The following is a 22,590-nucleotide window of genomic DNA, read 5'->3' on the forward strand; positions in this document are numbered from 1 at the left end:
GCATATTTTACACTTAGAAAAGATAAAGTTCACTAAGAAGCCTCTCTGTATTATCAACATAATATCGTCTTATAAAACCTCAAGTTAAAAGTATGACGAGAATGTGGTATTTTCTTTCTAAATGAAAATCTTTACACTTTTCTTAGAAACCGATACATCAAGTAGATAATATAGATAAGGGGGCAAAGCGATTCTGGCAAACTTAACCTTGATCCAAAATACATAGATATTAACTCTGTGTCCCATAAACAGAGAAGCACATTTTTTTTTTGCCAATACTAATGGGATATTTGTGAAAATTAAGGCTGACTTACCCCAAAGTTGTATTTTTAGTCATATGATATCTGTTCATTGGTCTTTGCTGGGTTGGTTTTTTTGTGTGTTTTTTTGTTGAGGTACAATATTGTATAAGTTTCTGTTGTGCAGCATAGTGATTCACAAATTTTAAAGGTTATATTCCATTCGTAGTTATTGTAAAGTATTGGCTGTATTCCCTGTGTTATACAACATATCCTTGTACCAAAGCTGTGTTTTGCCAATCATGCTTTCTTTTTGTTGTAAATGACCTTCTACTCTCTAGCTGCTGGGCACCCCCTTAAAGAGTTATAATTTTTTTTATTGGCTGGAGAACACCCAAGTTGTTCCAGTCACACAGGTAGCAGGTGGCCCCAAGGTCTCACGATTTGTCTCATCTCTGAAGCACCAGCTGGGCAGCAGTCCCCTTCCTGTTGAGGAACCTGAAAGCTGCCTCCCTGTTGCCTAGCCTGCTCTTGTTCTCCCATCTTTGGGAAGAGAGAAAACTTCACCTCTTTTTGTTGTTATTGTTGTTTTTATTTGGTTGCAGTGGGTCTTAGTCTTGAGACGTGGGCTCCTTAGTTGCGGCATGCGAACTCTTAGTTGCGGCATGCGTGTGGGATCTAGTTCCCTGACTGGGAATCAAACCTGGGACCCCTGCATTGGGAGCATGGAACCTTAACCACTGCACCACCAGGGAAGTCCCAAGACTTGACCTCTTGCTCAGCATTGTCTTTACCCTTTTGCAAGCCGGGAGAGACCAGGCAAGTTGGCTCAGAGTCTTTGCCATCCCTGACCCCCCAAATCAACACATCTCCAGTGGCCAAGCTCTTCCTGGTAGATGCTGCCTTCCTGGCCTTGCTTTGGAGCAGCCTGATGCTATTTTCCAGGCGAATTTAGCAAATCTCCACACCAGAAATCCCCTGTCCACAGGGATATCCACAGTCCCTCTGAGGCCCTGGCAGCTGGCCTCCTAGCAGAGGTGGGAGCAGGGGGTGGAGAGGATGAGAGTCGTGTACGGGCCGCCATGTTTCCAGTACCCCGCCCCCACCAACACACACACCAATCACTTTTTACCAGACAACTTGCTAAACATCTTACACGTTTCTCCTGGCATTTTTATTCCACTGATCAATGTCTTTCCTCCCTGCCCTCCCCAATACTTCTCTCTTTTTTCATAACAAGTAGCTATTTATGAAAACTGCCCTAACTGAAGGAGACTTTTTACCCATTTTATTGCTTGTATGTCTTTCACATTCACACTCTGACATGCCTGCCCACCGTTGTAAGGAGGATTTTATTGCGTGTCTAAAGCAGACAGCCTTGCTAAACTCTTTCTAAACCAGGAAGTGAAACAAAATTGGTGGTGTGAACACAGTGGGTTTCTAAGCATTTTTCATGTTTCCTTCCATTATGTTGGAGGATAAATTCCTGGCTCAAAGTTGAAATAATTCCTCTAAGCTAATAGGAAATTCAGTATGACTTATCCAGTGAAGCACTGGATATAAAGTGAGCTTTCTCACATGCAAAATCGTGATGCATTTCATAAAAACTGTTAAGATGAATGTTTGAGGAGCTTAGTATAGATGGAAGAGGAAAAGACACAGCTTAGTGATATAAACGCAAACGTGTACTCTGCAGATTTCCCCCGGGCACATACGCACACACTGTAACTTTAAAGCTGTCTGTTAGAAGGATGAGATGGAGTTGTGAGCCAGACCACGTTGGTTTGGACAGAAATTCTTACAGAATTATTAAGCCTTAAAAAAAGCAAAGGAGATTTATGCATCTGCATTTGACCAATTTGGTTTGGAATAGGTTCATAATGGAAAAGTAATAAAACCATAAGAGACAGTGTCTTCTGAGTACAGTCTCGCTTTTAAAAAATCTAAACATGGGCTGCCCCAGTTTGGATAAAGTGACTGTAGAAAAATTTCCCATTGGTAATTTTGGGAGGGTTTTGTTGTTGTTGTTGTTTCTTTTTCATTGATTATCGGCCAATCTAAATTTTAAGCTTTCTGTCATATGTTTTCTGGAGATGTCAGTCATAGGAAAGAGGAATCCTGAAGTGTTATCTGTGAGCGCCTCCCCTTCAGGTCACTACACACACACACACACACACACACACACACACACACACACACACACACACACACACAGTGTTTGTTTAGCTGTCAGTAAAGTCTTTCTCTGATGTAAATGAAGAGGTGAGGGTTTGGAAGGTGGGGGGTGGTTGAGTGTATGTGACAAGGCGCCTCCGGTGACTGCCAGAAAAGCAGGAAGAGGAGACGGATAACAAGCTTCACCTCTGAAAACTCAGACCTAGTAACTCTGATTTCCACAGGAAAGCAAAAGAAAAAACAAGCAAACAAAATTTTTCTCCGTTTGTTCTCAACCACTCGAAGTCATCGTCTTGATAATTCCTTCAAACTATTTAAGAATATAAGCGTAACAAACGGAGGTTGGTGATCTGGAGACGAGGCGTGTGCTCCTCTAGGTGTGTTGGAGCCTCCTTCACTGCGGACGAGAGTCACAGCTGTGCTTCCCAGAGGGGACAGCAAAGAGGCATTTGATTTCATCCGATTCTTAACTTTCTTTCCACGGCCGGCAGTTCAAAGCACAGTTCTTTTTATATAGGGAGAATGTGACCGGACTGCGAAGGTGTTGTCTTTCCTGCAGGTATGCCTGCGGCATCTCTAGTGACCCCCGCTGATGTTATCAAGACTCGATTACAGGTGGCCGCCCGGGCCGGCCAGACCACTTACAGCGGAGTGATAGACTGCTTTAGGAAGATCCTTCGGGAAGAAGGCCCAAAAGCTTTGTGGAAAGGAGCTGGCGGTATGGAAATAATTTGCTCTTAAGTAGACCTTTGGTATCAGGTGAATTTTTTAAATCTAATTGCATCTGTTATTTCTTATTTCTTCCAAAGCTCGTGTGTTTCGTTCCTCCCCCCAGTTTGGTGTAACTTTGCTGACCTATGAATTGCTGCAGCGATGGTTCTACGTTGATTTTGGAGGAGTGTAAGTATCCTGCTAAATTTCAGCTGCTTCTGAAACTCTGTTGTCATTGAGAAAGGTATGTCTGTTTAGTCCCTATGATGAAGTAGAAAAGATGTAGGAAAATACTAAAGTCATGTTATCAAACTCATTTCAAAAGGGAATATACAGCTAACTAGAATTCCACAGTTCCTCTCTGATCCAGACTTTAGCAGTTTTTGAGCATTGTTTTTACCAAGTTAAAAAACAAAACAAAGCAGTTTTTGAGCATTGTTTTTACCAAGTTAAAAAACAAAACAAAGCAGTTTTTGAGCATTGTTTTTACCAAGTTAAAAAACAAAACAAAGCAGTTTTTGAGCATTGTTTTTACCAAGTTAAAAAACAAAACAAAAACTCAGATTCTCGCTCTGTTTTCTCTCCTTTTAGGAAGCCCATGGGAGCAGAGCCAGTTCCTAAATCCAGGGTCACACTGCCTGCTCCCAACCCCGATCACGTTGGGGGCTACAAACTGGCAGTTGCAACGTTTGCAGGGATTGAAAACAAATTTGGGCTTTACCTACCTCTCTTCAAGCCATCTACCTCACAGGCCATTGGTAGAGGCCCGTAGGACCCTGCCCGATTGCTGTGGCTTTGTTGTTACTGCAATGAAGAATGCCCCAGCTTGGAATGAAGCAACACTTCATCCCTTTCACTTCCATCTCCTGTTTAAATTCAAGTCGAGGCTTTTTATAAGGTGAAATCTTTTATGTTCTGTGTGGTTTCATAACCTAGATCATTGTGAAAATTTTCATAATTATTCTTTGGGCCTCTGCTCACAAACCTTTGTGTCTGACATTTGCTGGGATTTGGTCAACACTTACCTGATTTGGAGGAAGAAGCAAGTCTGAATACAAATTAGAACCATTCTCTTTAGGATTAGGATTATGGTCCCAAAGAGGCTACCGAGAGGGAATCGTGGTGCTCAGAGCAAAAGTGTTCCGTGTCTATTTAACCTGGTAGGAAACTGGGTGCATATTTGTGAAAGTAAAAAACACTGGAAGGAATGAAAACATTATGAGAAATAGTCAGCCTGGCCTCACATTTTAAGCATGCACTAATTCTGTCTCTGGATTATATTATGAAGCTTTTATGTGAAACATGGTTTTTTGTAATGAAAACCACATTGAAGATGTTTAATAATCATATTCTGTTACTGGTACTAAGACTACTAGGGAGAAGTCTTCTGTGCTTTAGCGAAAGTACTGTTGGCACTGTACCCTCTAGAAGGAGAAACCAGGATATGCAGCATCTCTCCTAATTTGGGGGAACTGCTCATATGAAGCACATGTGCTGACTGCTGCCTATTTCAATAAACACTGTAGAAGAACGCGTGCCTCCCTGTTACTGGTACCTACCCTCGCCCCCTCCCAATCCCCTGTAATTGGCATCCATTTGCTTTTAAAATCCATTTTATCTTGAATCATGGAAGAAAAATACATTGCAATGTAAGTTTTAATTTAATTTGCGGTGCCTTGCGCAATGGTCAGAAGGCTCGTGTTTGTGAGGAAGGAAATAAACTATTTTTAAAGCTACTGAGTTGTTTGCTCTTGTTATGTCATGTGGCGAATGACCGCAATAATTGTCATCACTGGACCCTCTGTGTTTCATTTTGAGGGCGATTTGTTCGTATTGGCGCGGATATGTCCTCGTCTTTCAAGGTGACGTGTACCCTTGTCTTCGGTACGCCAGCGTTCAGCGTGAATAAGGGAAACTACATTTAACCCCAGACGAGCGCGGAACCTAGCAAACTGACACTTGTTCTAGTCATTCTCGGTGCTTTTGACAGTTTCTTAGCGTGAGAATTAATGTAAAGCTTCACTGGCAGTTGGGCGTGAAAGCTGGTATGAAATGGCAATGGTATTTTCTCATTTTCTCTGACTCTTCCTCATACCAAAACCGTATACCACTGTGTCTGACCTTTGGTAATGTTTGGCCAACACTGTAATGACTGGTGGAAAGGTGTTAGTCTTGAACAGACCTTAGGGCTCTCCTTAGGCTGCAGTCATGCTCCTGAGGCTGCTGAGTAACTTATCAGCAGTGAGTTGGAACTTTCTGTTTCTCCGAAATTCACCTCCAGACGGCACAGCCGTTTTTCAGCCTCTGTCTTGCTGTAGATCAGCACGTTGGCATTCAAAGTTATTGTTCAAAATTGGAAAGTGTAGACACCATCCATGAGTCTGTTTTGTTTTGTTTTTTTTCAGTGAACAAAAGCTTTGTTATTCTCACCAGAGACAGGACACATACATACATGGCTCCCTCATGGTTTTGGTTTGGCAAACACCAAAGAGAAACCCCTCCGTCTCCCTGAACTCACCCCTAATCCCTGCCCAAAGTGACAAGTGGTATTTATATTTTAATCTCAAAGACCAGTCACAAGACTCCAAATACGTCTTAGAAATTTAGGTGGTGTTACAATAACAAAGCACTCAAGCTTTGGTATTTTGAACGTGGAGAAAAGTCCCCGAGTGTAAATCACTGCATTCCTTTTCTTCACGTGCTTGAAATTTTATAGAAGATCAAATTTTCATTGTATAAACACTGACCCACGTCTCAGATATGGTGCATTGCCCTGCCTGCTTCTTTGAGAGATGCTGCATTTGTTGGGAGAGTGTCTTGGTTTCCCTTAGACGTACCTGTAGCTGAGGGCGATTCTCTTTAGTAAATGAGAAACCCGAGGTACCAGGAAGCCAAAGGAGATAGGGCCACAGGACTGTGTTTCTTTAAAATCCTCGGCTTACTCTGTTCAGGGATAGGCAGTGACTTGAGACACTTTGAAGGAGGCCTAATTTCCATCTGAGTTGTGCTCAGTGGGTGGTGTGACTGTGACATCCTTGAATAGAACTGCAATCACCGTGTGGTGAAAACCACGTCAAATTTGTTCTGGGTTTTTCTTCTTCCTGAAGTGACAGCACAATACGTTGGCAGTGCTGTGGCTGCCGTTTCTGCAGCTGCTCCTTTTCCTCAATGCTGAGGAACTGAGAGCTGTGTAACTCCCACCCATGGGGACCAGCCTCCCCCCTGCCCGGCCAGCGCACTGGAGTCTCTCCCTCTGCCCTCGGTCCACCTCATGATTGCTTGGGGTTGGGGAAGAGGCCTGACTTTTGTAGCAGCTTTTTTTTTTTTCTAGGAGGGGAAAAAATGTGGAGCTGACCACAGAATGAACACACTGATTCTTGGGTTCCAGTCGTGGCTGGGTTTCTGGAGGCTGGGTGGCATGCTGTCGCCAAGCTCCTGCTACACCTCATAACCCGCAACCATTCGCTGTGCTCCCTGGGGTCGCCTTAATCCCAAGCAGCCGGGGTTGCACAGGGGAAAATAAGAATTCTGGCACAGAAAGGAGTCATTTAAATGCTTATTGCATTTCAAGCTTCAGTTTTGACTTAGCTAAAATATTTACCATTGCTGGAAAACAATGTTGAAAATTTTGTGCTTATCTGTTATTTAATGGTGTGGCCTTTGTAAACTTCAGGATGCTTACATTTTGACAGTCTTCTGGAAATGTTTAACAGCACATAACTCAGTGAGCAGGGAATAAAAACCGGGAACAAATTGTGCTTGAAACTTTGTAACCTCCCCTGGCTAGGTATTCGGCAAGGCACCTTGGAATTCTTCAGGTAGAGGCAGGGAAATCTCCAGTAATGGAATTCGGTGAATCCTGTCTTGTGGCCCCATTTGTCAACCTTCTAGATAAACCCTAAGAGTCGTCATGTGCTTTTTACCGCAGAAGCCATCCTTGTGGGGATGAATTTGTGTCTTTGCCACTGAGCAAAAATCCCATTTTAAATTCAGGGTAATCACACGCTTTCAGGATGTGGATTTTCCCGAAGATTTTTAGAAGACACGTTCCCTGGTAAGAGCAGCGAAATGTTCTTTCCACGAATGGTACTGCCCACAAAGGGGGCGTGCCTTTTGTTTTACCTTTTGGGAATAACCCAACCCTCACCAAAGGGTTCTGTTTTTGATGTTATGAGGACCACGGTGGGGGGGAGGGGGGTGTTTAATGGTTTCATTTTAAGGTCTGAGGCAGCAAAAAGCATTGCCACTTCTCTTTTAAAACAGTGGCAGTCTTCAGCTTGAAAGCCCGGATTGGGCTCCATAAGGGTAGGGACTATGCTTTGATGCTAGTTCCATAGTGCCTGGAACTTTTAGTAGACTCTTATTAATTATTTGGATGTATGGATGGATGGATGGATGGATGGATGGATGGATGGATGGATGGATTTTTAAGAAATGGGTTTTTTTCCCAATGAGTAATCTCTTATTATTTTCCTATTTTATAGGCCTTTTCAGTAGTGGTTTTAATGGCTGGAGTTAAAACCATAACTGAAAACAATTATAGTCTTATGTATTGTTCAGTTACTTTAGAAGTCATAAGTACTTCTTTTATTAAAGCAACTACAGCTATTTATTTAAATTGGTTTTAATTAGTTGGTTACTTTGAGTCAGGAACTTTCATATAAACTATGATATTTAATTTTCCTGGTCATGGTTAAAAATAAAGAGTTAAAAAATCATATCCTTTGAGATTATTGTTACATTAGGGTTGAGCTATATCATTAAAAAACAGTTTTTATCAATAAGTGTTAATTATTTAGAACTCATTCTCTGTTCTTTGCTGTCTCGACGTTTGTGTCCTTAGGAGCACGGTGGAGAGCTTTCCTTTAGAAGCTGCCGAGGACAACGGGAGCTCTCTTTCAGAAGGGTTTGTTTTTAGCTAATGCATTAATTGACTCCAAAAAGTCCAAATGGAACACTCTGCTTTCATCTGCTGGGGTAACCTAATAAAATAATGTTGTTTGTTTTTAGATTCCCGGCTGTTAAGGGGGTTTTGCTCAAGGCAGTTATTCCCCTCGAATAACTTTAGAAGGAGAGTTAAGAAGACACACTAATTGCGCCTGTCTGACTGAGGTTTGCTCCTTCGAGGGCCCAGACACACCCCTTGCACACTGGTCTGGCCACCAGGCCTCCGGTGCCCACTGCTGAGTTGATTCCATTGGACAGGGCTCCTGCCCCTTTGGAAGATGCTTGATTTTGCTGTGAGCAGTTCTTAAGGGGATTTAAAAATGGATTAAGCTCTCGGAGCAGACTTGGGCAAGCACGCTGTATATGCTATCTGTCCTACAGAATGGAGAAAGGGAAACACAACTTAATGAAAGAAGACTGATTATAACATGCTCCTTACCTCCCATCACCCCCTCCCCCATCCTTCGCTACTTAGCCAAGCTCTTGCTCTGGTGTCTTATTGGGCTGCTTTCAAATGAGAAGGGGACAAGTAATCCTGCGCCCCCGCCCCCCCCCCCGGAGTTCTTTGGCCAGGAAGAACTCACTAAATATGAGTATTACGTGCCAGGCATGCTCTCATTAAATCCTTCACACGTCCCTTGAAGTACGTACTATTCTTTTCCCTGTGTCACAAATGAGGAAACCAAGACTCAAGAGAGGTTAAGTATCTTGCTCATGGTTTCAGCTAGCAAATAAGAATGCTAAGATTTGAATCCAGGTCTGATGGCCCCCCAAGCCCTGTTCCATATGAGGATTTCTCAACAAAACTCAGTACAGGAAGTTTTTATGATAGTCTATGCCCAGAATTTCTTATTGTCCCCTGGTTCTCAGTATCAGATGTATCATTCCTAGCTTAGAGTAGAAGGGAAGGGGGATCTCAGATTATTTACCATAGTAAGTGCATTTGCTATCAGAGAATTCCACAGCCTGCGAACCTGGTGAATCCTGACAAGCCTTTTGAGGTTCATCTTAAACTATTTTACAGCCTATTAAAGTCAGTAAAGAGAGAATTAAGGTAAACTTGAAGTATTTGCCCCACCGGTTTAAAACTGGAAGGTAATGTGGAAAAAGCAGAGATAAATTTACAAACTGTTACAGTGCAATGTGATATAACGTGAACTGAATTGGACCATCTTAAAAATCTCTACTATAATTAGAAAATGACGTTCTTCAACAAAAGTTGGAAATAATGGAAAACCAACTTAAAAGTAAATATCTATGGGTACTTGGCTTCAAAGTGTGTCTGGAGGGAATGGAGACAGTTTACAGAATGTGGGATTTGCTGGAATTACTTTTGGACATAAAATCTCCATCACGCCTAATGGTGGAAAAGCCTTACTCTATTCCCAACAAGTTACCTGTTATCCCTAAAGTTAAAGGCGGATATCTACCACTGCGTTTTGCTGTCTCCTCACCCATTCTTAAATAAATGAAAGCAAATTACTGACTAACCCACACCAAAAATTTATAGCATTTTTTTTCCTGGACAAAAGGGATAATATATATATATATAATATACACATACACATATGAATATATATATAAGCAAATACATATACGTGTGTGTGTATATATATGTATATGTGTATTAAAATGTCATATTCCTTTTTCAAAAGACTGATGTATTTCAAAATGTGAATTTCTGTTTTGAAGCAGAATTTACCTATGTAAGTTCTAACTATACAGATATGCTTTATCAGTTTGAGAATTTATGGAGAATTAGCCACTCCATGTAAGAGGCTGCTTTTTTTTCTGATGACCTCTTCATTTGGGCCAGCTCCAGTGTTATAAAAAGTTTACACTCTGTTAGAGTAACATCAGAAATAAGAAAGATTGGGGATAGCGGAAATTGAAACAGGCATTCTTTTTTCTTCTGAAGACAGAAGTGAAGCGATTGCCAATGTTTGTTGAATTTTATTACAGTGAAAGCAGAGATTTCTCCACACTTTCGGTCTCAGCCTTTGTCCAGCCTCACTCTGCAGTGTATGTATCACCTTCTGAACTAAAGAAGCAGTTCACACTTGACCTAGAACTTCAAGTTACCTGTGACCACTACTTATAAAGTAAGTGACTTCTTTCTTTTTTTAAATAGTTTGAGAGTGAAAGTAGAGAAACCATCATTTCTGTCCTTTTCTGGGACTTGAAATTAAGTGGGGCATTTTTTCCTTTTACTCCATTTAGAAAGTGTCTTGATTGGCTTAATAACTAACCCTTCTAACGCCACACATATCTGGCTAAGTTATTACAAAGTATAATGGCATTTGACATGAGTTGGTTGTAAAGGATAACCACTATCTTTTATCAAAGCTGTCTAACAATAAATTTCAAAATAATCATTATTTTCAGGGCCCTGAAGTAATTATTAAATAAATGCTTTAACCTCTATAGACAGTAAACTCTAGTTTACTTTTTTCTACCTTAAAAATTATACCTTTGGGAGATTTCTGCTTCTGGCCATGATGGAATAGTAGGGAAAACTAGAAAACCGGGTGAAACATATGACACAGTAGTCTTAAAACGTTAAATATGAGGCAAAATAGGACTGTGAACTCTGAGGTGGGAAAGGAAACAAACACGATGAGACCTACCATTGCACCAGCTTACTGCCTGGGCGCAGGTTCCAGACACTGTGCAGAGAAGGGGAACCAAGACAGGGCCCGGCCGTCTCCCCGAATTGAAAAGCTGGAGCTCAGAAATCAGGCGGCCAAGATAGCTAGAATTTTAAGACAAACTACCAAACAGGAGGGAGCTGCTCTGAGAGCTCTTGAGTTTTGCAGAGAGTTCCCCAATCTTTGAGTACTGATCTGTGCATTTGTGGGAGGAAACGACAGCAAACTTGGGAAAGAACCACTGGAAAGGAAGAAGCAGAAAAATTCTGGAGTTCACAGAGGAGAAAAGAGTTTGTGTTCCCACCAGCAGTAGAAATTCCTCCATAATACATAGAACATCAGGTAGAATCCACAGAAAAATGTCATATTATGAATAGCACTAAATAAGAACTATGATGAAGGGCGGCTCTGCCCTTAACAAAGCTTAAAAGCAGACCTCACAAAGATCTGATTCCAAGTAATTTAACTGCTTGTCAGAACACAATTTGATACTATTTCAAACAATATAACAAAAAAAACCCACAACCCACTATAACAAATTTAATTAAAAAGTCACCCATCATAATAAGGAAAATATAAACCATAAAAAAGTGAAAAAATCAACCAACAGAAATGTATATCATGATGAAGATGGTGAAAACAAATGATAAATAGAAAGTCTTACAAGTTGCCAGAGGAAAACATCCCATAACCTACAAGGAAGGATGATAATAAGAGAAAATTTCTACTTGGGAACTATTTAAGGCAGAAAGCCAGAGTAACATCTTTAAGGTATTTAAAAAACAAGGCCAACCAATAAATCTACACCCAGTGAAAATACCTTTTGAAAACAAAGGCAAAATAAGGTAGACAACAAGTAAGAGAATTCACCAGGCAGCTAGAATTGCACTAAAGGAGATGTTAATGATAGGTCATCAGGCAGAACCAGAGTGATATCAGATGGAAATTTAGATCTATACAAATAAATGTAGAGTTCCAGAATTGAAAATAAATGGATAATTAACTATTTTTTATTTTTAATTCCTTTAAAAGATAATTGAGTCTTTAAAGCAAAATCAGTAATGATGTATTGTGAGTTTTATAGCATACATAGCAGTAAAATGTACAATAACAGCACAAAAAAGAAGAAAGGAAAATGAAAATACACTGTCAAAAAGCTCTACTACTACTATACATGAAGTAGTATACTATTATCTGAAGGTAAAGTGTAGTAAGTAAAAGATGTATGTTGTAAACCCCAGAGCACACTAGAAGATGAAAACCAAACAGATTTAGTTAATAAGACATTAGTGGAAACCTTAAAAAAAGAAAAATCCAAAAGAAGACAGGAAAAGAAGAAAAAAGAAATAAAAAAACAGATGGAGTAAATAAAAAAGAGCAAGATGGTAGATTTAAACCTAACCATATTCATAATTACATTAACTGCAAATGGCCTAATCACTCCAATTAAAAGGTAGAGATCAGATTTGAGGGGAAAAAAAAAAAAGCAAGGCCCACCTATATGCTATCTAAAGAAACTCACTTTAAATATAAAAACACAGATAGATGGGAAGTAACTTGACAGAAAAAGATATGCCATGTAATCACAAATTTCAAAAAAGCTAGAGTAGGCTATGTTGATACCAGCCAAAGTATATTTTAGAAAGAGAACTAGTAGTAGGGATAAAGAAGAATATTTCATACCTATAAAGATGTCAATTTATCACAGAGACACAAAATCCTAAATGTATGTGTACCTAATAACAGTGCTTCAGATACATGAAACAAAAACTAACAAAATTAAAGAATAGAAGAAACACACAATTTTACTTCCAAATTTCAACACACTCCTCTTGATATAACAGGTAGAAAATCTACAGTATATAGAAGACCTGAACAAATTTATCAAATAATTGACCTTATTCATATTTATAGAACACTCCATTCAACATCAGCAGAATACACATTCTTCTTAAGTACACGATAAATTTTGCCAAGATTAACTATAATCTGAGCCATAAAACAAGTTTCAATAAACTTAAGAGGATTGAAGTCACACACATTACCTTCTCTGGCCATGACAGAATCAAACTGGAAAGGAATAACTAAAAGATACTTGGAGGGGCTTCCCTGGTGGCGCAGTGGTTAAGAATCCACTTGCCAATGCAGGGGACACGGGTTTGATCCCTGGTGCGGGAAGATCCCACATGTTGCAGAGCAACTAAGCCCGTGCACCACAACTACTGAGCCTGTGCTCTAGAGCCCACGAGTCACAACTACTGAAGCCCGCATGCCACAACTACTGAAGCCCGCACGCCTAGAGCCTGTGCTCGGCAACAGGAGAAGCCACCGCAATGAGAAGCCTGTGCACCACAACAAAGAGTAGCCCCCATTTGCTGCAACTAGAGAAGAGCCCGCGCACAGCAACAAAGACCCATCGCAGCCCAAAATAAAAATTAATTAATTAAAAAAAAAGATACTTGGAAATTCCCTATATATCTGAAAAATATATAGTTCCAAACAACACTTGAGTCTACGAAGAAATCACGAGGATAATTAGGAAATATTTTAAACTAAATGAAAAGAAGAATATAACATATCAAAAATTTTACAATGAAAAAAATATTTTACAATGCATTTAAAACAGTGCTTAGAGGGAAATATATACTATTAAGTGCTTACATTAGAAAAGATGAGAGGTCTCAAACAATTATCTCATTTTCCACCTTAAAGCAAGAAAAAGAAGAGCAAATTAAACCCCAAAGATGCAGAAGATAATAAAAAGCAGAAATCAATGAGATAGAAGACAGGAAAACAATAGAAAAAAACAGTAAGATGAAAATGTTTCTTTTAAAAAATCCCCAAATTTAGAAAACACTAATAAGACTGATCAGAAAAAACAAAAACAAAACAACAAAAATAACTAAAAAAAAAAAAAAACCAACTAATGTGATTAAAAGGGAATTCTGTGAACAAATTTATGCCAATAAATTAAACTACATAGATGAAATAGATTTCTTGAAAGATGTATACTAGCAAAGTCACTGAAAAAGAGATATTGTTACTACCTCTATTTCAATAATCAAATTCTTAGTTAAAAAATCTTGTCCCAAAGAAAAATCCAAGCCTAGATGCACATAAAAGGGACAATCCCTTATGACCAAATACGGTTCATCACCAGAATGTAAGTTAGGTATAACACTAAAAAAATATATACTATACTGATTAAAAAGAAAAATCATGATTATTTAAATTAGATTCAGAAAAAGAATTTGGAAAAATTCAACACCCATTTAAAAAAAAAAACAAGCCAGAAATAAAAAGAAATGTAATCTGATAAAGGGGATCTACAAAAAAAAAAAAAAAAAGCTATAGCTAATATGATCCTTTACGTGAATGATTCAATGCCCTAGGCAATGCAACATGGTAAGAAATAAATAAATAAATACACTGGGGAAAAAGAAGTAGAACAGTATTCAACTGCATATGAAGAAAATTTAAAGAAATCTACATAACATTTATTAGAAGTAGTAAATGAATTTAGCAACACCACAAGATACAAAGTCAGTATATAAAAATCCACTGTATTTCTATATACTACCAACAGTATCTGAAAATAACATTTTAAATATTTAAAAAATGGGGAAATAATAGTCTTTTCTACAAATGTTGCTGGAAAATTAACTATGCATATACATAAAAATTAACCTTAGCCCACAACCACACCATACACAAAATTAATTAAAGATGCATCATACACATAAATATGAGTTTAAACTATAAATATTTCATAAGAAAACATAGAAAATCTTTATCTGTCAAAAAGTTCTATTTTTGCCTTGGATTAGGCAAAAATATTTTAGATGAGTCAAGATTTTAGAAAACATTCTTAATGAAGAAAGCACTGTCAAATTGGAATTCTATATCCAAAAAAAAAAACTTCATAAATAAAGGCAAAATAAAGACATATTTAGACACACAAAAACTGAAATTATTCTCTTGCAGAATCTTACTACTGGATATGCCAAAAGAATTTCATTGGTTGAAGAGAGATAACATGAAATGGAAAGCCCAGATCTCCAGAAAGAAATGAAAAGAACCAGAAAAGAAAAATGTGAAAGTAAGTAGTTTTTAAAACCTTTTAGAATTATCTTTATTTTATAAATACTTTTAATTCATAAAACACTATTCACTGAAGCAAAAATAATAGTGTATTGTGGGATTTATAGTAAGTACAGAAGTAAAAGACATGACAACACAGGAACAAAGGACAGAGAGAAGGTAAATGTATTATTCTGTTACATCATTTGAAGGTAGTCTGTTAGTAGTTAAACATGCATACTGCATTCTTGTGAAACCACTAAAAAGAATAAAGGTCAATAGATGAACTGTAATGCAATACTAAGAATTATTTGGACCATCAAAAAGAAGGCAGAGGGGAAGAATAGAAGAACAAAGAATGAATGGGATCAATAAAAAACAATTACTAAAAAAAATAAAAATAAATAATAAAAAACAATTACTAATACAAAATAAAAAATTAACCATGCCAAAAATTACATTAATTGTACATGGACTAAATCCTCCAATTAAAAGGCAGAGACTATTAGACTGTATTTTTTAAAAAAAAAAAGAAAGAAGGACCCAACTTTAAGCTGTTTACAAGAAACACACTTCAAATATATAGACTTAAAAAGATTAAAAGTAAAAGGGTGGGAATGACATCAGCCAAAATGGCAAAGTAAAAAACTCCAAATTCTGCCCTTCCATAAAAGCAATAAAAAAACGAGCTGAAAGTCAAAATCAACTCTAGTTCTTGAACTCTGGAAATTAACCAAAGACTTGCATCAACTAAGGGAACACTGACTGAAGAACAACCCGGATTCTCTGAAAGAATCATGAACTTTGTGTCATTTTAACTTACTCTAGTCCCATCCCCCCCTCTGTAGTCCAGCAGCAGCTCTGAAAATAACAGCTCACATTTCCAGTACGACAGGAAGCAGAAAGTACTTCATTCACAAAGGATTCTAATTATTTGTTCTGACCTGTCTGGTTCCTCCCTGGTAGACAAAATACGTGTCTTTATTGCACTTAACTTGGAACTGGTGTAGTACTAAGGCTGCTTCCTGATGCGGGGATATTTGTCCAAAACATTCACAGGCTGATATCCTAGTTGCTTCTGGCTGAGGTAATAACAGTTAAGACAATCAATAGACTAACAAAAAACTTGAGAGGACAGGCTAGGGAATGAGATCTTTGAGGGCTATGAATAGCTCTGACATAGCCCTGGGATTCTGGACAAATACACACACACACATACTCAGAACTGTGCACATGCTCAGGAAAGTCCTAAGAAGGCCCTAAGATCTCACCTCCTGTTGACATTGAGGCTCTGTAGAAAACGGAAGTGAAGGCCAATGCAGAATTGTAAACCGCCTGGCTGATAGGTGACGATGCACCTCAACAGAGAGACATACAGAGTCCTTTGCCATAGACTAGAAGAGTTTTTTGGCTCCAGGCATGTAAGGAGCCAATCATTAGCTAAACATTAAATTAACAGAGACTTCAGAGGCTGCACATACACAGAATACAGACTGCACAGAATTAGTTCAGAAAATCTGGTAAATAAACAACAATTAAAATAAGCAGCAACAACAACAAATCCTGTGGAGGGAAAAAATCTGATTTCCAGAGTTGCACATTTACAGTATTATAATTACTGGATATATTACAATATTAAGTTTTCAACAACAAAAAAGTACACATGCAAAAAAATAAAGTATGGCATATACAATGGAAAAAAGTCAATAGAAACTGCCTGAGAAAGCCCAGATATTGGATTTTTCTAGACAAAGACTTTAAATCAGCTATTATAAATATACTCAATGAATTAAAGGAAACCATGTCTAAAGAACGAAAGGAGGGGACTTCCCTGGTCATCCAGTGGTTAAGAATCCTCTTTCCAATGCAGGGGACGTGGGTTCGATCCCTGGTTGGGGAACTAAGATCCCACATGCTGCGGGGCAACTAAGCCTACATGCCACAACTACTGAGCCTGCGTGCTCTGGAGCCTGTGTGCCACAACTAGAGAGAAGCCCGTGCACCACAACGAAAGATCTCGCATGCCGCAATGAAGATCCCGTATGCCACAACTAAGACCCGATGCCAAATAAATAAATATTTTAAAAATAATAATAATAAATTAAAATGTTTTTTAAAAAATTAAAAAAAGAACAAAAGGAAAGTATGAAAATGATGTCTCACAAAATAGAAAATATCAAGAGATAGATACTATAAAAAGAAGCCATATAGACATTTTGGAGTCAAAAAGCACAATAAATGAAATGAAAATTTCAGTAGGGAGCTCAATAGCAGATTTGAATAGGCAGAAGAAAACATGAATCAATTGAAAGTATGCAGTCCAAAAAACAAAAAGAAAAAAGATAGAAAATTTAAGAGACCTGTGGGACACCATCATGCATGCCAACATACACACAATGGAAGTACTAGAAGGAGACAGAGAAAGAGTAAAAAGAATGCTTGAAGAAATAATGGTTAAAATTTTCCCAAATTTGATGAGAAACATTAATCTATCCATTCAAGAAATTCCATGAAATCCAAGTAGGAAAAACTTAGAGATCCACACCTAAACACATCATAATCAAACTGTCAAAATCCAAAGCTGATGAAGGAATCTTAAAAGTTACAAGAAAGGGCTTCCCTGGTGGCACAGTGGTTGAGAGTCCACCTGCCAACGCAGGGGACACGGGTTCGTGCCCTGGGAAGATCCCACATGCCATGGAGCGGCTAGGCCTGTAAGCCATGGCTGCTGAGCCTGCGCGTCCGGAGCCTATGCTCCGCAACGGGAGAGACCACAACAGTGAGAGGCCCATGTACTGCAAAAGAAAAAAAAAAGTTACAAGAAAGAAGCAACTCACTTTATCTGGAAACAGAGACCAAAAGGCAGTGGGATGAGATACTCAAACTGCTGAGGAAAAAAAAAATTTTGTCAATGAAAAATTCAACTTCTGACAAAATTACTCTTCAGAGATAAAGGAGAAATTAAGACTTTCCCAGATAAGCAAAAGCTGAAAGTTTATCCTAGCAGACCTGCCCTACAACAAATGCTAAAGGGCGCCCTTCGGGCTGAAATGAAACACTAGAGGGAAATTTCATAATAATAAAAGGGTCAGTTTATTAAGAAGATATAATAAACTTAATATGTATGTACCTAGTAACAGACCTTCAAAATGCAAAAATAAAAATGGAGAGAACTAAAGAACAAGTAGGCAAATTCAAAACCATAAGTGGATATTTTAATATCTCCTTCTTGGTCACTGATAGAATACATAGAAAACAGTAAGATTATAGAAGATTGAAACAATACTCTCAGCCAGTTTAATCTATTTGACAGTTTTAGAACTACATACCCAACATACAGAGAATGCACATTTTTTCTGGTGTACATGGAACATTGCCTAAGTTAGACCATATCCTGGCCCCTAATGGCACATGCTAATTCTTGTAACTCTTGGTGTCTAGCCTCTTTACTCCCTAATAGGTCACATGTCCCCAGCCAGGTTATGCTGGGAGAGCCATCAGAGAGTGGTGTCAATCTGACCCTAAGAAGGTGAGAGGGAAAGAAGGGAGGGAGGGAAGGAAAGGAGGGAAGGGAAAGGAAAGGAAAGATTAGTCTTAGACTGAAGTACAGTTCCGAGAAAGTTTTAGCAATGCTGGCAGGGAGTCCTTGAGTACTCCTCTGAGTTCTCCTCAGAGGACTCTTACATCTCCCAGGAACAGGCCTGCCTTACTATCCCTGGTATGCTCAGGCTTGGCTGAGAAGCATGACTTTGGTCAAACATGCTGGTGGATTTTAGAGCAAAGCAGCTGGAGCTGTCAGTCAATTACGTTCTTTGCAACAAGAGATCTTAGAGGCAAATTGTCATGGCTACCACCTTCCATCTGGGACATCAGCTGGAAGAACTTGAATGGCTGTGGGCTGGCTGGATATCTTTCTCTATATCCACATGGCCACCCTGTGATGAGCTTAGGCCTTTGTACCTTCTAGAGGTCTTAGGGTAGTTGCCCTTCTTACACAGTGGCTTGGGGAATTAAGAGTGAGTGTGCCGAGAGACCCAGAAGGAAGCTATGTCTTCATATAACCTTGTCCTGAACCCCACATAGCATCACTTCCCCCATATTCTGTCATTACACAAGGTGATCCCAGGTTCACGATGGGAAAACACCACACAAGAAGTGGGAGACTATCTTGGAGACTAGCTACCATGGTGGGATATACAAGCTCTTATAATTCTTCATGTGCCTACTACAAGTGACTGGCCTTAGCACTTTTCATAGTCCTCACTCATTGAATCATTCAGACTTTGGTCTATAACAGCTCATGGCTTATTGATTTGTTCTAAGGTTCTTTAGCATATGTTTGAGAAAAATTTTTCCCCAGTACTTTTCATTGGATTGCTTTTTAAAAAAATTTTACTGGAGTATAGTTGATTTACCATGTTGTATTAGTTTCTGCTGTACAGCAAAGTGATTCAGTTATACATATACATATATTCATTCTTTTTTAGATTCTTTTCTCATATACGTTATCCCAGAATACTGAGTAGAGTTCCCTGTGCTGTACAGTAGGTCCTTGTTGGTTATCCATCTTATATGTAGTAGTGTGTGTCTGTTCATCCCACGCTCCTGATGTATCCCTTCCCCACCACGTTTCCCCTTTAGTAACCATAAGTCTGTTTCTGTTTTGTAAATAAATTCATTTGTATCATTTTAAAAAATTAGATTCCACATATGAGAAATACAATATATTTGTCTTTCTCTGACTTACTTCACTTAATATGATAATCTCTAGGTCCATCCATGTTGCTGCAAATGGCATTATTTCATTCTTTTTTGTGGCTAATATTCCATTGTATATATGTACCATATCTTCTTTATCCATTCCTCTGTCAATGGACATTTAGGTTGCTTCCATGTCTTGGCTATTGTAAATAGTGCTGCAATGAACATTGAGGTGCAGGTACCTTTTTGGATTATGGTTTTCTCTGGAGATATGCCCAGGAGGGGATTGCAGGATGATATGGTAGCTCTTTTTTTATTTTTAATTGGAGTATAGTTGATTTACAGTGTTGTTTCAGGTGTACAGCAAAGTGAATCACTTATACATATATCCACTCTTTTTTAGGTTCTATTCCCATATAGGTCATTATAGAGTATTGAGTAGAGTTCCCTGTGCTATACAGTAGGTCCTTATTAGTTATCTGTTTTATACAGTTGTGTGTATATGTCAATCTCAATCTAGCTCTCCCACCATCTTACCCCCTGGTAACCATAAGTTTGTTTTCTACATCTGTGACTCTATATCTGTTTTGTAAATAGGTTCATTTATACCCTTTTCTTAGATTCCACTATAAAAGCGATTTGTCTTTCTCTGTCTGACTTCACTCAGTATGACAATCTCTAGGTCCATCCGTGTTGCTGCAAATGGCAATTATTTCATTCTTTTTAATGGCTGAGTAATATTCCACAGTGTATTAGTACATCTTCTTCATTTCTCTCTTTATCTATTTCTATTTCTCTAAATGTCCATCGATAGACATTTAGGTTGCTTCCATATGCTGGCTATTGTAAATAGTACTGCAACGAACATCGGGGTGCAGGTATCTTTTCGAACCATGTTTTTCTCTGGCTATAGGCCCAGGTGTGGGATTGCCGGATCATATGGTAGCTCTATTTTTAGTTTTTTAAAGAACCTCCATACTGTACTCCATAACGGTTGTACCAGTTTACATTCCCACCAACAGTGTAGGAGGGTTCCCTTTTCTCAACACCCTTTCCAGCATTTATTGTTTGTAGACTTTTTGATGATGGCCATTCTGACTGCTGTGAGGTGATACTTCACTGTAGTTTTGATTTGCATTGCTCTAATAATTAATGTTGAGCATTTTTCATGTGCTTTTCTTAAGATTAGCCATTTGTTTTTTTGTTTGCTTATTTTTTTTTGGTTTTTTGTTTTTTGGCTGCATTGGGTCTTAGTTATAGCACGTGGGATCTTCATTGCGGCATGTGGGATCTGTCATTGAGGCAGGCAGGCTCTTCGTTGTGGTGTCTGGGCTTCTCTCTAGTTGTGGCATGCGGGTTCCAGAGTGCACAGGCTCACTAGTTGCGGCGTGCAGGCTTAGTTGCCCCACAGCATGTGGGATCTTAGTTACCTGAGCAGGGATCAAACCCACATCCCCTGCATTGGAAGGCGGATTCTTTACCACTGGACCACCAGGGAAGTCCCTCATGTGTTTTTAGACCATCTGTATGTCTTCTTTGGAGAAATGTCTGTTTAGATCTTCTGCCCATTTTTGATTGGGTTGTTCTTTTGATATAGAGCTACATGAGCTGTTTGTAAATTCTGGAGACTAATTCCTTGTCAGTCATGTCATTTGCAACTATTTTCTCCTAGTCTGTAGGCTGTCTTTTCATTTGGTTTATGGTTTCCTTTGCTGTGCAGAAGCTTTTAAGTTTAATTAGGTCCCATTTATTTTTTTCCATTACTTTAGGAGGTGCATCCAAAAAGATGTTGCTGCAATTTATATCAAAGAGTGTTCTGCCTTTGTTTTCCTCTAAGAGTTTTACAGTGTCTGGCCTCACATTTAGGTCTTTGATCCACTTTGACTTTATTTTTGTGTATGCTGTTAGAGAATGTTCTAATTTCATTCTTTTACATGTAGCTGTCCAGTTTTCCCAGCACTGCTTATTGAAGAGACTGTCTTTTCTCCATTGTATATTCTTGCCTCCTTTGTCATATACTAATTGACCATAGGTGCATGGGTTTATTTCTGGGCTTTTATACTGTTCCACTGATCTATATTTCTGTTTTTGCACCAGTATGATACTGTTTTGATGACTGTAGCTTTGTAGTATAGTGTGAAGTCAGGGAGCCTAATTCCTCCAGATCTGTTTTTCTTTCTCAAGATTATTTTGGCTATTAGGGTGTCCTTTGTGTCTCCATGCAAATTAAAAAATGTTCTATTTCTGTGAAAAAAGCCATTGGTAATTTGATAGGAATTGCACTGAATCTATAGATTGCCTTGGGCAGCATAGTCATTTTGACAATGCTGATTCTTCCAATCCAAGAACATGGTGTATCTCTCCATCTGTTTGGGTCATCTTTGATTTCTTTAATCAGTGTCTTATTGTTTTCAGAGTACAGGTCTTTTGTCTCATTGGGTTGCTTTTAAACCTATTTTAGATACTCATATTTTAGCTTTAAAAATTTAATGTTTTTAAAGTTTCAATATTAACACACTGTATAGCACTTAAGAGAAAAGCATATCATTATTTCAAAATTAAAAGAAATCTCATAGTTCAAGGAATCCCTACCAACAAAGCACCATGGAAATTCTCTTCCTAAAAAGCCAAAGACTGTCTTCAAATGTTTTTCATGACTCAGCCACTATTTATTTTCATTCTCTCTAGGCAAGAAATGACCTTCTGAAAAAACAAAATCCTATAAAGTTGTTTAGACATATTTCCTAGTCCAACAGTAATAAACGTAGTTTTCTGGTATAAATTAAAAAATAATGAAATGTGTCGAACAGTTGGTATTTGTTCATCTTAACCTGTTCTTCCTACTCCCAACACTTGAAATAGTCTTTGGGTTAGAGTGGCTCTGGTGAAGGAGACAAGAAAACGCTTTCCAGAAATAGCACACACGTTCCTTCATAAAAATAAAACCAGAGTCTTGGTTTAAGTCCAGCCAGGTTGGCTGCCTATAAATTCATTATCAATCTTTAACACGGCCCTAATATATCTCCCCTACCCACTGGCCACAGCAGAATTTTAATCAGGCAGTTCCCAAGCAAAGGATTTATCCACAC

At 38.6% G+C, this 22,590-nt stretch overlaps 1 protein-coding gene across 2 annotated transcripts in view; it reads left to right on the plus strand.

Moving 5' to 3' along the window:
- The window catches only part of SLC25A13 (solute carrier family 25 member 13), a 200,640-nt gene extending 195,779 nt beyond the window's left edge, over positions 1-4,861 (plus strand). For both annotated transcript variants that reach the window (XM_024767160.1, XM_024767161.1), the window contains exons 16-18: positions 2,974-3,132; positions 3,224-3,314; positions 3,717-4,861. In XM_024767160.1, coding sequence (XP_024622928.1) covers positions 2,974-3,132; positions 3,224-3,314; positions 3,717-3,897 — 431 coding nt within the window. In that variant the 3' untranslated portion in view covers positions 3,898-4,861. The remainder of the gene's footprint in view (positions 1-2,973; positions 3,133-3,223; positions 3,315-3,716) is intronic.
- Positions 4,862-22,590: the final 17,729 nt, after the last annotated feature.

The sequence above is a fragment of the Neophocaena asiaeorientalis genome, unplaced genomic scaffold (assembly GCF_003031525.2).
Source record: "Neophocaena asiaeorientalis asiaeorientalis breed wild unplaced genomic scaffold, Neophocaena_asiaeorientalis_V1.1 scaffold70, whole genome shotgun sequence".
In the NCBI taxonomy this organism is placed as follows: Eukaryota; Metazoa; Chordata; class Mammalia; order Artiodactyla; family Phocoenidae; genus Neophocaena; species Neophocaena asiaeorientalis.